At 32.4% G+C, this 15,424-nt stretch overlaps 1 protein-coding gene across 1 annotated transcript in view; it reads right to left on the bottom strand.

Annotated features, from left to right (window-relative positions):
• Positions 1-15,424, bottom strand: part of LOC115886766 (adhesion G protein-coupled receptor B3-like) — a 170,664-nt gene that overhangs the window by 45,437 nt on the left and 109,803 nt on the right. The window contains exons 6-7 of the mRNA XM_030906050.1: positions 14,131-14,264; positions 5,725-5,932 (exon numbers count right to left, since the gene is read on the bottom strand). Coding sequence (XP_030761910.1) covers positions 5,725-5,932; positions 14,131-14,264 — 342 coding nt within the window. The remainder of the gene's footprint in view (positions 1-5,724; positions 5,933-14,130; positions 14,265-15,424) is intronic.

The raw sequence follows: 15,424 nt of genomic DNA, 5'->3' as shown, positions 1-15,424 counted from the left end.
TTCGATGATTTTAAAAGAACGCATTATGGCCATTAAAAAATTACTAATTTTACAATTTATATATATTTTATTTTGAATCATATAAAAACCGAACAGTGCGTCGTAATCCATATTTTTTAATAAACCCCGTGAAATTTAAAATGACATCATTCCGCAGTCAACGGCTGCCTAGAACTGCGTCACCGAAAACATCTTTTCATCGCGGCTACAGCTGCCGCGGCCAGCGTTTCTAGTCGCGCAGCTCGAGCAGCACCACCGAAATCGCACCTTAAGGCTTAGCCCGATCCTGTCGTGTTAAGCCACACCAAAAATTCTAAACACACGTGCTTTGATTAAGGTTTGCAGAGCTTCAGCATTTGCCATAAAATAGCGAGCAATTTGTTACAAAACCATATAAATTAGATATGGTAATTGTATATCACTGTAATCACAAAACTTCAATCTATTTCCGTATTGTAACGTAATTTAAAATTATGTCTTTATTTTTCAGAAAATTTAGTCCAAACATATACCCCAGTCAAATTAGTTCAAAAAAGGTACATCGCTGGAACAAAATCCCACACTTTTGAAAATGGTTTTAAACAATTCCTCTAGACTTGGGCTGATATGTGTTAAAAGTTCCAGAAGATAGACGATGAGCTCGAGGAGTGCGGAGGAGTTTAATGTCAATTTTTTTCACATTTTTGTTTATATCTCGGAAACTATACCGAAAAGCACTATATATACAAAAATAAAGCCGACAAAATTCTTTATAAAATGATTCTATATATTTTTGTTCCCGGACTTATGGTTTCCGAACTACGCCCTTCATAAATTTGGATACTAAATTAAATGTCCATTTCAAGTAAAATAAAATATAATTTCAGCTATTCTAAAGTTGAAAAATTTGAAAAGGATGCATTTCTGCAGAAAATTTTTATGGCATACTATTCGAAATTGCTTCCAAATACTAAATAAGCAAATATTTCTTATATAACTGATTTCAAGTAAACGAAAGTAGCCCTGATTTCAGCTATTCTAAAGTTGAAAAATTCAAAAAGGATGCATTTTCGCAAAAAAATTCTTATAACATACTATTCGAAAAGGCTTCCAAATACTAAATAAACAAATATTTCTTACAAAACCGATTTCAATTAAACGAAACTTGAGCCCAGAACTCTTCTGTCGCACTGCAAAAACAGTCATAAGAATTACTACAAAACAGGGTGTAGTCAACAGATGTTTAGAATTGCAGAGAAATTTGCCATGGCAGAGACAGGTGAAAAAGGTCATAGTAGAATTTATTACGCCAGAACTGTTAAGTAAAGAGAGACAGACAGTCAATTAACAGAAAATTCTATATGCGACGTGGCCTTAATAGACATTAGAAGCTGATGGAATTGATGGTTGAAGCGATGTTCAGATTTCGTCTTATCTGAAGAAGAAACGGCAAAACATTTTATGTCTGTGCGATAGCCTGGAAAATGTTCGGTGCTTTGTACTAGGGCCATTGACAAAGAGCTATATGGAGGGCTCAGTCTTAAAGTTGCTACTTTTTAAAAAGGATAGAACTAGAAAATGTAATCTAGAAATCAGAAGAGGACTACCACAGATCTAAAAACATTGCAGTGGAACAGGCCCCCGATAGCTACCTCAAAAACCTAGTCGGATCTAATCTCACATAATACTGGGTATCCAGTGTATTTCTTACTTTTCGAAAGTGTCACAAGTACCCCTCGAGCCGCTACTGAGTGTGGTTGGGCAGCTAGTATCAAGCTGCGGAGCGGTTACGTGCCCTGCAAGGCCAAAAGCGTAGCCCACGAGGGCCTTTTTTCAACTTTTATAAATAAAATGGCGCGGGGAAAAAACAATATCCTCTACGTGTCGAAAATTTCGAACGCGGTCTGCCGATAGAACGGATATCTTTTTATAATCAGCCTCGGAAAATTGAAAAAAAATCGTAATTTAAACTTCCTTTTGTAGCAGGAAAAAAATAATTTAATTTCTAAACAAAATAGAAGGTTTTGTGTTTGGGGTGATTTTTCGATAATGGAGTTACTAAAATAACTCTGTAGTGTAAATGAATACTAATTATGTTGTATTAATATTTTAATTAAATCTTTGTTTTTTGCATTATACAGGGTGTCCCAATATTCCGTGGACATAGAATTACTACGTATTTTTGGAATCAAAATAAGTTTATTAAACACAATTTACCTCTATACAAAAGAGCCTCGTTTGTCCGTTAAAGGGCATCAACTTTTAAAAAATCAACACATTTTAGATATTCTAAAAACCGTTATACTGATTTGTATGAATTTCGGGGTATGTATGATTTCATAAGTGCTTGAGCATTTGACTTTAACAAATATTAAAAAAAGCGCGTTTTTGTACTAGATAATAATATACCATTGACATAGAGCTACATAAAGAGTTCAGTATCCAAGTTACTAGACTTTTTAAAAAGAATAGGACTGGAGAATGGAACCTAAGGATCAGAAGAGGACCACAATAGATCTGAAAAAGTCGCAGTGGAACAGGTCAGTAGCCACCTCAAAAAACTGTAAATGATAGTTTAGTTTTTATTATCTTCTGATGATATCAAACTGATTAACAAAACGTGCGTATAGAAGTTTTTTTCTGTTAAAGTTGTTCTTTTTAGTTGGAAGTGGGTCAAATAAAACTAATGTTTGCTGTTTAGTAGTTAGTAAACGTTGTTCCTTGTCCCAAACTCAACTAAAAAAACAACTTTGACTGCTATTTTGGGATCACTAGAACAACAAAATTTTGTGGAGATGAAAGATTATATGAAAATTGGTATACCTGTAGAGGCATGAAATATTAATGAAGTCGTAAAAATAGCTAGTACTCTTTAAAAAAAATACCCTTTTTTAACAATATGGACTTATAATTTAGTTTTTATTGTGGTGGTTTTAGAAATATAAAAAATGATTTAACATAAAAAATAATAAAACAAATTATTACAATTTTAAAACAATAACTCTGTTTTAATCTCGACAATTTGGATAATATATCATAAAGTTTTGTACTTTTAATGAGAAATTTATCAACATTAAATTATTCCATACATTACTTTTTCTATAATCTGTTAATCCGAAACATGTTATTGTGATTTACAGACTAATTATAGGTAAATGTAATTGATAAATTAGTTGTGTTTGTTCAAATTTATAAATGATGTAAATAAAGTTTTGATATTGATATTTGTGGTAGTATTTCATGTATTAATATAATTATTAGGGTAATTATAAATTTGTTGATTAATTAACTAAATAATATCATATTCAGGTTACTGAGATTTAGTAGTTATTAATTAATCATTTATTATTTTCGAAAATAACAATGCAAATGTATTTTTAGTAAATTTTGTTAAAAATTAAATTTTTTAAGAAGATTACATGTGTTAAAAATAAACTTTCCTTTGAAAATTGCTTTAAAAAAACACTACTGGCGCAGTCGGTTGGATTCCATAATATTTCTTGGTTTGATGGTCCGTTCCTGTTTTATTAAATTTTATTTCAATTTCTAATCAAATCAATTTCTAATCAAATCATAATTCCGACCGGGTCTCCAATATTAGTCGTCTCACACGACCGAAGTCATCAAACCGGACGACCGGCAATCGTATTATGACGTATATAATTCCAACGTACGCCACGTAAAATTTGCGATCGGCCGGCATACATCCGTCGTCGGCCACAGAGCATATAATTTTTCGTATTCCTGGTAAACGATGCCCGACGTTGTCTGTTATTGGTCTATGATAGGTCAATTGTTTGTTGTCAAAACATGTTTGACAGTTGACGGTTCAACGGTATCGTAGGCGTAACCTCACTTTGCGTATCAGTGATTTGTGGATTTGTGCAATTATACTTTAGTTTTTGTTTTCTCCTTAAAAAATGGGCAGCCACTTTTTTAACATAGGTAGTATATATACAAAATTTAAAAGAATTGGAACCAGTACCTCACATGTGGGAGGAGGATGGGATCTGCTAGTTTCCTAAGCTAAAAAAAGAAATTAAGATGCACCAGTGTAATGCAGCATCTCTTCCAGATAAAAAGCATTCGTGGGTGGAGGCAAGACATAACTACTACTATTATTATTTTGCAAAAGCCTCGACCTCTTTCTGTAAAATGTAGATGAATGTCTAAATGCCTTTTTAGTGTTTTTTAGGCATAATTTTTATTAGGTTATGTTCATGATTTTCATTAGGCCGCAAATGCTACTTAATGGGTTGCATTTACGGACGTAGAGATACGTAAATTAGGTTATAAATATGAACATAAAATACAACAAAATATAATTGGACGTTACTTTAGGGATTATCAGTGAGACGTATGCTATTCGGACAACGGGTAGACGTCGGGCTAGTTCAAGTATATGTACGTCGTCCAAGCCAACGTGGGAGCGACGTTGGGAAATTAATAAAAAATGGTACGTTGTTATTTTGTACGTCGACAGATCGTTGGATTTACCGTCTCGGATTCAACGACGTCGCTATTAATAGGAAAGCGACGTCACCGGTCGTATTACCAGCACCCGACCTAAATTTGCACAAAGTCTGACGTCGCTTCAGGTCAGATTTAGTTCGAAGTCAGGTAGATGCTACTTGGGAAATTTTTGCTGTGTTAGAGTACCACATTTTCTAATAACTATTATCACCTTTTCCGTAGCATTGAACTAAATAAACTTATACAACTTATTTTGTGCTTCTTTAACATTTTAAAACAGCAAAAAATATGATATTAATTAAAATTCTCTCAATAAAACTCTATCAAAGAATGAAAACGAAACTATATTACCATAGAAACGCGTTTTCATTTTCAGGACTTTCTCAGATTTCCTTATATTTATTATTTTCTTTCTAAAACGGCATGGAAATTTGAAAGAGTTAAAACGTGATTAACCATTTTAGAGCAAGCAAAAGTTTTTCTCAAAATGTCAATAATAAAAAAAGTTTTTCCTCTTGTATAGATAATCCGGGGACATTTTGTAGAATACAATATATTTTAAATTTCGCTTCGCTATATATGTTAATCTTTTTTTAATACACGCATTGAAAATTGTACATATTGTTTCAAAAAAAGACAATAATTGTGTGACATAACAGTGGTACAGAGATAGTAATCTTCCGTTATATTTGTATTAACTCTGCTAGTAGAAACTTTGTTGCCAGGTTAATACCGTATTAAATGACCTGTTTATAAATTGACGGTTGTTGTCAATTGAGATCAGTTATTTTGTCAAAAAGAAGCTCGACAAAAGTTACTACATTCTAACCTAACTAAAGGAATATAAAAAATTCCTTCAGTGTCTGAAATATCAAAATATGGTAGCAGGAGATTAATGATTAATGATGTAAATAAGTTATTAATGCAGTTAGATGGTTCTCAGTTAGAAAGGTAAAGGGAATTATGGAATCTTAATTCCTGTTAATAATATCCCAAGGGAGTTATTACTCTATTTATGGTTAGCTTAATCAAGACGATATAGGCTTATATTAATTTAGTAAGAAATAAAGAAAGTTAGAGATGGAGATAGCTATTACGAGTCTTACGTATTAGAATGCTATGAAAAAAAAACAAACAAAATTAGATAAAACTACCCGTAATAGAAAAAAATAGTCGGTCGTAAATCTACCACCATCCCTCCCCTTTGTATCCCTCCCAAACATAAATATTTACTAGCGAACCTACAGTCCGCAGCACAACCAATCAACCGACCTTTTTCACCGTCAAGCTCATGGGCTCCATCCGCACCGCCGGCCGCCTCCTGACTCTAACAAATTTCGACATGCACTGTTGAATATTAAAGTCCTCCACTTGACATGTAAATTTGCCCTCGTCGTGACGTCGCGCCCTCTCCACGGCCAATAGCGCCGTGTACTGGTCGGTCACGTGCGGGTCCTTTATCAGCTTTATCCACTTCTGCCTGCGAATCCAAGAAAAAGAACAAGAATGTTTAATATGAACGGGAGTGGAAAAGAAGGGTAAGATAGAGGCCATGGTTGTTTGTTTCAAAAAAGGAAAGATTGTTTAAGTGTTAAACGATTCTTTCTCTTTTAGGTTTCCGCAGTATTTATACAGGGTGAGTCTTGAATAAATGCAAATATTTTTAGGGATGTTAGGTCTCGATAAAAGAAATATATTTTCTCTTTACCGTTTTTCAAATAAGTCCAAAATAACCGAGTTAAAACTATTTTTTGTGGTTTTTTCCTTAATTTATTCCTCTAATTTTAATCTACTACCGATGTTATCACGTTTTTAAGATATTATATTTTTTATTGGACGCGCGTTTTGCTAACCATGTTAGCATCATCAGCAGATGATTATAAACTAAAGTACAATCTACAAGTTGAGCGTTTATATACTCGCCCAGTGGGCACCGAGTGGGCGTGGCAAAATCTAGCCAATGGAGTCAGAGCCCACTGTAGCACTGTTATCCCACACAACAAATAGAAAAAGCTTAACTCTGATACTTCAATAAGATATTATGCTATTCAGTTATTATATACCGTATGATCGAGAAAAAACGGCGTCAAAGGCGGCTTAGGAATGACTATCGATGCTATTTTTGACGAGATAGAACTCTAGACGTCAGTTACTGAGAATTGACATAAAATTTGTCAAAAATTAATACTTTATATAGAAAAACCAGAAAAGAATAGAAAGTTTCCAGATACACATATCTATTCCCAAAAATTGTTTTTCAAATGTTTTGATCTGCACCAGTTCTACTCAATAAAAAATCGATATTAAATCATCCTTAATGCAGTAAACGCCTTTTTCAAAATAAAGAAAAGTAAGGCCAGTAAGACTCTAACCTAATCCAAATCTCGTCGTCCGACAAGCCTCCGACCCCTCCAACAGAGACGTTTCGTCAAAATTTTTGATTATTGTGCTGTTAAAATGTACGGATTAGCCTTTTATTATTGTTTCATACACACTAGACCGTTCAGATTTACTAATATTGCATTGATTGTAGCCGTAAATAAAAATGTGTGTTTAATACCAGTAAATAATCCGTTAGTTGATGAAAGAAGTATCGTGTTTATCGACAAAATTAATTGTAGGCTTTTAAATTTTGCTTAATATGGTCATATTTTACAATATTCAACTCATAATTGTTGATACTTCTGGTGGACGATGTTCAATTTATACATATATAAATTATAAACAAACCAAATTGAAACAATAAGGTGAGAGACAATAAGGTGAGATAGTAATTTTTACGAAATCCCTGTATTATTACTTCTTTACTTATAGAGTATCTGTTCCTGTGTATGCCCAAGTTTCTGTTTTCCAAGAAGCATATTAATTAAATGAACAAAACTGTGTCCAAGAAATAATCTATTGCATAGAGGATTTAATGAAAACAAAATTGATGATGCTGTAATCACAAAGTTCCATGCAGGAATCAATGGTTATTGCTAAAATATGTTATTGGTGTATTGTCAATTTTATTTACTTATATATTACATTATTTAATCTCAATAATTTTAGGCTGGTAAGTCGTTTATTTACATACCTAACTTTTAACGTAACTACTGGTAGATTGTAGGAAATAATATACACTTTGGAACAATTGAAGTAAATAAATGAATTAATATAATACATACATCAAGAAGTAATATATAATTTTGGAAAAAGTGTGTGTTAATCACTTTCGAAAATCATAATTGTTTTTTTAGTAAGTCGCAGAACTTAGACAAATAATTTAGGTTTGTTATTAAATTAAATGTAATATGTACAGATTTAGACTCTTGAACCAGGCATAGTATATTGATTAGTAGGGTCCACAGTAAAAAATATTTTGTAATACCATTCGAAAGAAATAACCTATATTATACTGTTTATAAAGTGAGTTTCATTGTAACATAACTTAAGAAAACAATTAATATGCATATGTCAATCATGAGAATAGAATCTATTAATTTAATGAACTATACCCATAGTACTCGGCAAACAGTAAAACAAACCAAAGAAACTAAACAGTGTTAGATCATGTAGTATATAAGTATTTTAATTTTATCATTTAATAAATAAATACAATATAAAATTTAAAATGCCAATTTTTTTTATTTTAAAACAAGTGATTTATATATGTATAAACAATTTACAATTCTTTATCATTTAATTTATTGCCCATATCTTCCGGGATTATAAGGCTAATATTTTGCTGCTTATAGTGCCTATATCTAAAAAAAAATTGGATTAATTAATGATTAAGTATCCCTGTATTTTTAAATGTTAAATCTTATGGACTGAAAAAACTGCTGGTGATATTTCTACTTTCACTGACTGAAGATGCAGAAACCTAGAAGAAATTCAAAAACAAATTGTACAAACATAACGTATGACTATACATTTTGGTAAGTCAATATCGACAAAGCTTTGATTACAGCATCACCTATTTGGTTTTTTTTAAATCCTCTATACAATAGACTATTTCTTTGGCATAGTTTTGTTCATTTAATTTGTTTCTTAGAGGTTATACACAGGGGTAGATATTCTATAAGTAAAAAAGTAATGTATAAGTAATAATACAGATTCTTAAAAATATCCCACCTTACCGTTTCTAGTACTTCAATTTAGTGTGTTTATATTTTATACATGTATAAACTGAACATCATCCACCAGAATTATCAACAATTATGAGTTGAATATTACAAAATATGACCATATTAAGCAAAATTTAAAGGCCTACAATTAACTTTGTTGATAAACACGACTTTTTTCCATGAACTAACGGGTTATTACTAGTAATTGAACACACATATTGGTTTACAGCTACAGTATTAGTAAATCTGAAGGGTCTAGTCTGTATTAGACAATTACAAAAGGATAATCCATACATTTTAACAGTAGAATAATCCAATTTTTGTTAACTCTAGACGTTATCGAAATGCCTGGGACTGGGACGGGCGATAGTTAGGTTAGAGCCTTGTTGATTTTTCTCTTCTTTACTTTTAAAGACGCATTCTGTATTAATTACGATTTAACTAATATAGATTTTTTATTAATTAAAACTGGTATAGTTCAAATTATCAGAAAAAAATATTTTTTGGATATAGATTTCTGTATCCGGAAACTTACTATTATCTTCTAGATTTTCTACATTTAGTATTAATTTTAATTAAAATTTAATTTTTTTGAAGATCTTTAAAGTGAAAAGAAAAAGAATTTTAATTAACTAAAAAAATCAAAATAAAGTTAATTAACTTTGGGCAGAGTTCGACCTCGTCAAAAATAGCATCGATAGTCATTCCCCAGCCGCCTTTGACACCGTTTTTTCTCGATCATACGGTATTATATTCTTCATGTCCAAGTCCTGCCTTATATGTCCACAACACACTGGAAACAACAAACACTTGTACACAACAGAGAACATGGAAAACGAATATCTTCCCATTTCCTTAAACACTCATGAAACATGCATTTACTAACAAAATCTGTCTTTGTAAAATTACCTTCTTCAAAATTATTGTAGCTTTTTTATGTCGGTATATGGGGTTGGGTTCTATAGCAAAATAAAAACACTAAATCACCACAATACACCAAAACACTTTTACTTTTACACTGGACGCGCGTTTCGCTAACCATGTTAGCATCATCAGCAGATGATTATAAACTAAAGTACAATCTACAAGTTGAGCGTTTATATACTCGCCCAGTGGGCACCGAGTGGGCGTGGCAAAATCTAGCCAATCAAGTCAGAGCCCACTGAGCGTAACAGTTAGATTTCCGCCACTAGAGTAGTAGGAACGAAGAACTTGAAGGAATTGTCTTTGTTGTTACTATCTGTCTCTGTTCATACTATCTTTACATTTATTAATTCTGATGCTTTCATATGCATCTAATTGCCTGTAATTTGAGACTTGTTTAATTAATTTTAAATTATTAAGATCTATACAATGTTCTTTATCAACAATATGTTCGGCAACGCAAGATTTATCCGGTCTACCATATCTTATCTGAGCTAAATGTTCTTTAAATCTAGTTAATATTGATCTTCTAGTTTGCCCAACATATTTCTGATTACAATCCTTACAAGAAATTTCATAAATACCCGACCTTTCCAGTGGAGGTGTTTTATCTTTTGGATTACCTAATTATTGTTGTAATTTATTATTAGCACTATACACAAGTTTATAATTGATATTCTTAAAAAATCCTTTTAGACCACGGGATCTTTCTCCACTTGAAAAGTCGAATTTTCAGAAATCATTAACCTATACCTACGTTTTCTAATTAATTTATCAACTAGTGAAGGAGAATATCTATTACACTCAGCTACATTCCTAATGCAATCTCTTTCTATTTCATATCTTTCGTTGGAAAGTGGGAAACTAAGTAATCTATGAACTAAGAAATTTAAACTAGCCATTTTATGTTCAACACTATGATGTGATATGTGATATGATAGGAATATATCTGCGTGTGGTCGTATTTTTCCTATAGATATCAAATTCCAGGCAATTATTAGTATTTCTAATAACTAATACATCTAGAAATGGTAATCTGTCATTGTTCTCAATTTCATGCGTAAATTTAATGGAAGGAAAACGATTATTTAACTTAGAAATAAAATTATCTATAGTGTCTGAATGTGTGTCAAAAACAGCAAAAATATCATCCACATACCTAAACCATACTCTTGGAAAATACCCAAACTGATTCTTAGCCTCCACTTCAAACCTGCTCATGAATAAATTAGCCAAAAATGGAGACAATGGATTACCCATTTCTGTACCTTCCCGCTGTTCAAAAAAGTTGTTATTAAATTGAAAACAATTTTGTTTCATACATAACGATGTAAGCTCAATATATTCACTCACAGTTTTGTTGTCGAGACCATTTGCGTTCAGTAATTCCTTTAAGTAGCCTAAAGTATGTGGAATTGGAACACTTGGGAACAACGAAGATACATCAAAGGAGACTAAAATTTCACCTTCATGCAATGTTATATCTTTAATTTTGTTAATGAATTCAATATTATTTTTAACTGAGAAAGAAGGTTCATGATCCGGTAAATTTTCGAACTCCCTTGATAACCATTTTTCCAAATTATAAGTTGGAGAACCTACAGCCAAAACAATTGGGCGCATAGACTTGTCCGGCTTATGAATTTTCGACAAAGCATACAATTTTGGTAATGAGGGATTGGATACTTGCAATTTCCTTTTTAAATAAAGATCAATAAGGGTGTTACATTCTTTTAGAGTTTTTTTAACGTCTGCTACCATCTTAGACAAAGGATTCTTTTTCAAATTTATGTAGGGGCCATTATCGATTAAGTTGTTAACCTTATCGTAATAGTCTTTTTTATCTAATATAACAACCTTATTTCCCTTATCAGCTTTTAGGTAGAAACAATCTTTGTTACGCAAACTCTTGACAATATTGTGCTCCTTGTTAGATTTTAATGATTTACTTGAAACGATATTTTTTGATAACTGATTTCTACAAGCCTCTCTTGCAAATACTTTAGAAGCCTCGGGCAAGTGCTGAATAGCAGTTTCAACACCAACGACGATTTCCTCCAAAGCGCTACCAGAGTTGGGCAATGCAAACTTTAAACCTTTGTTTAATAAACTGAGCTCTTGTTTATCAAAAGTCTGCGAAGAAAGATTCTCTACTATGTTTATGTCTCTTTGGAAAACATGTTTGTTTTTAGAGCTTTTTAATTTTTTAAACTTATTATTGAAAATGGACATTTTTTTTAACAAATTTTGAATTGATAACCACAAACATATTTCTCTGAAAGAGACACCAACATTCATACTCTACATTATTTAGCTTATAAGTAAGTTTTTTGTAAAGTCCATAGGCTTCAATTTCAAGCATACTTCGTTTACTATACAGAAATTTGATTTCTAAATCAAGCCATTTTTGTTTTGCAATTTTCTCTACCGTATCACTAACGTTATTTTTCGGAATATCAACTTTAATAAAACTAGGATAAACTGAATTGGCTTTGCATGATTTAAGAAACCAAATATCTGCTCCTATTAACCTAATCTTAGTACTAAACTTACGATAAAGATTCAAGTTCTATACCCTACCCCATATACCGACATAAAAAAGGTACAATAATTTTGAAGAATTATATCCCTTTTCAGCAATTTTTGCTTGTTAATTGCATTTTCTCAGATGAATAATTAGAAATAGAGGTCATTTAGGAAGTGACAATATTGCATCCCGTTAAGTGCCGTAAATATGGTAATATCAGAGATTAAGAAATTAGACTGTGGGAAAATTTGCGGCGAACAAGTAGTTCTAAAAAGTTTTCGAAAAATATACAGGGAAATTTAAAAGAAAATGCACGATTTCCAACATTTTTTTTTGCGACAAAAACTCATAGACCAAAATTACCACCCCTGAAAATATTTGCACTTATTTAAGACTCACCCTGTATAAGGTGTTTTAAATTCGACTCTCATTATTGGAATCTGTTAGTCAGCCCAATGGTAATCCGTTCAGTAATTGAACTTACCTTTGTCTTCTCCGGAAATATGACGGAAAAACTGAAATTTCAGGTCTTTGTTTTTATTTTCTTAACAGTATGTTTTTACAAGAAATTCTCTAAGAAACTTTCTTAGCCTCACCCTTTGGTGACGTGAAAAATCACTTAAGGCCTTATCTACCCTATTTTTAAAATACGGATACGAGTTTTTATTTTATTTTCTAGAAGCTTATGACCTCTGAAATACAATGATGGTAGCACTTGTCTAAAAAATGTATAATAAAGAATGTTCTCACGAGAGCAATGTGTTGGATAGAGATGAGCATACGAGTCACTTTAATTATGTGTGAGTAAAAAGCCAGCAACATTTTTGGGGTAAGTGCTATACGTCATCAGAGGTCAGACGCTTCTAAGAAATGAAATAATCCAGGTCTCAATTTGAAGTTGATGGTCCCAGAATAACGAAATATTTTAAGTGATTTTTGAGCTCACCAAAGCTAAAAATGTTTTTTGAGAATGTCGAATGTGTTGATTTCGGTGGCTTGTGTTTATAGATTGTGTATCTTTAATTTGTTCGTTTTGATATTTATTCAATATCATTATTTTTGTGTTACTGCTAACACATACATTTTATAAATAATAATAAATAACGCAAATATACGTTACTACGTATGCAGAGATAAGTTACTTCGTATCTTTGCATTTCTATCTAAAAATAAAGTTTATTTAGATTTACTACATTTAAGTTACAATGTACTAAAATTTATTTCTTTAGAAAAACACTTCTTCTTGGTGCATTTATTCTGGCACAGTCTGTAGGATTACATAATTTATCTTGGTCTGATTCTCGGTTTCTACTTTTGAAAGTCATATGAAACAAATTATAGGCTTTGGATATTTAATAAATTCTACTGTACTTAAAAATCCAATTCTGCATTGATTAAACTTTGAATAAGAATATTAAGGATATTCATGCATGGTAGACGGTATCGACATTATGGCTCCTCATCCTGGACAGTTCTATTTAACATTTCAATTAAAATATTTAAATTTGATTTGAAATTTTGTATATTTGCTTGTCTTTCCTGAGCTTATTTTATAATTTTCATTATTTATTTTACATTCGGTTTTGTGTAGAGGAAGTATTAATCATGAAGGAAATTGTATCAGAACTCAAATTAACAGTGACATTATTGTGATTTACCGAAAAAGATGTAAATATTTGATTCTATAATATAATATCTACTAATATTTATCGACAAAGTAAAATAAAACAATAAATTATTGAGTCATGTATAGTATAATGTTGAAATAAAATTAAAACGGCACTGATAAGCCGGAATTTAAGTCAGCCAAGTTTTTTAATACGCTCCTTACTTAATCTTATTATTCAAAGTGATTAAATGTTATTTTAAAATAAGCCACAATTGTTTTACAAATAACAAGTTCAAACTTATTGATGAAATTATTTGTTAGAATGTTTCGATCGAAAATTTGTTTTTTGTATCAATACTAATTACTAATCCTAAAATCAATGTAAAAGTAATGTATCAATGCAAAAGTAATGTACTTCTTGCCAATTATTTTAATCATTGTGAATCTCTCTTTCTCTCGCTCACAGTTATTCTAAAGAAGCATATTTTGTCTATATGCTCTATACTTACCTAGTATACGTAAGGTTCATGAGGAGCCCGTCCTTGAACCATCGAAAAGTCGTTGTGGGGGAACCCCTGGCCACGCAGCTCAGTATGAATTCGTCGTTCTCCCTGATCACGCCCGCTTGATTTATGTCCACACTCTGGAACAGGAAAAAAGGTCTGGGAAAAATAGTGGCATCGGCAAATTTTGTTTAGTGCCGCTATAATTTTCAACTAAATAACCGGCGCGGCGGTGGCCGGGAGGGAAAACTGCAAGCGCATCGGAAAATTTTTCAACAAGGTTTTACTCGCATTATTGCGCTTGGAGATTGTCGTAAATATCGGGATTACGTTTTGATTAAAATATTTTATTTCTTACTGAATTAATATATGCCGAGGGGTGTCTCACTTGGATAAAAAAATATTATTCTACTGTTAAGCATGTCTGCCATATATATAATTATTGTCGACTGCCGCCAACGACTGCCAAGAAAATGCACATACATATATACTGCCATTACTCCCTGACGAGTATTTGACACGAATCAGAAGATGGTCACGCAAGGCGTTTTCTTTCATGAGCTTTTCTGTGACTGAAGAGCCCGATACGTGATGTTATCTGTCTACCGCACTCCGGACATTCAAATCTCATGGCTTTGTTGTCTCGTTACTTTTTGGTTGTCGCTGTTAACTGAGTTTACAATTCTTCTCCATTGCGTTCTGTTGTGAGCTGCTTCTTCCCGCTCATACTGCATGTTAGTCACCTTTAATTTTTCGTGAAAAAAATCCTTGTACGTTTTGAGTTTGGTTTGGTTTGGTCCACCCGGCCTCCTCTTACCGTCTACAAGCTCACCGTAAAACAGAGATTTTGGTAAGCGGTTTTCTTGCATTCTGCATATGTGACCAGCCCATCTTAAGCGGGTTTTTGTAACCATGACTTCAATACTCTCGCAGTTAGCTTTTTCAAGAATCGATATGTTTGAGACATGATGGAACCATTTGATTCTTAAGAGTTGTCTAAAGTGTCTCTGTTGCAACTTGTTTAATGCTTGTTCATGTGTTTTACGGCACCCAGGTTTCGCTTCCATATAATATGGTGGGAATTATTATTGCTCGGTACACTGCAAGTTTCGTTTTTGGGCTCAAGTCGTGATTGTAGAAAACCCTGTTTTTTAATTTCCAGAATGCTCTTGAGGCTGTGCCACAGCTTAAGTAAAAACCAGCTCGGACAGTGTAGCGTGCCGCTTTGATCTTTTTACGCTCGGATTTGCGATTCGAAAGAGGGGGAACACTAGAGCGGCGAGCTCTCTCGCCAAAACCA

Source organism: Sitophilus oryzae, unplaced genomic scaffold (genome assembly GCF_002938485.1).
Source record: "Sitophilus oryzae breed Bouriz unplaced genomic scaffold, Soryzae_2.0 scaffold_496_pilon_pilon, whole genome shotgun sequence".
Taxonomy (NCBI): domain Eukaryota; kingdom Metazoa; phylum Arthropoda; class Insecta; order Coleoptera; family Curculionidae; genus Sitophilus; species Sitophilus oryzae.
Note: the sequence above shows the minus strand (reverse complement) of the source record. Positions and strands in the feature narration are given on the sequence as shown.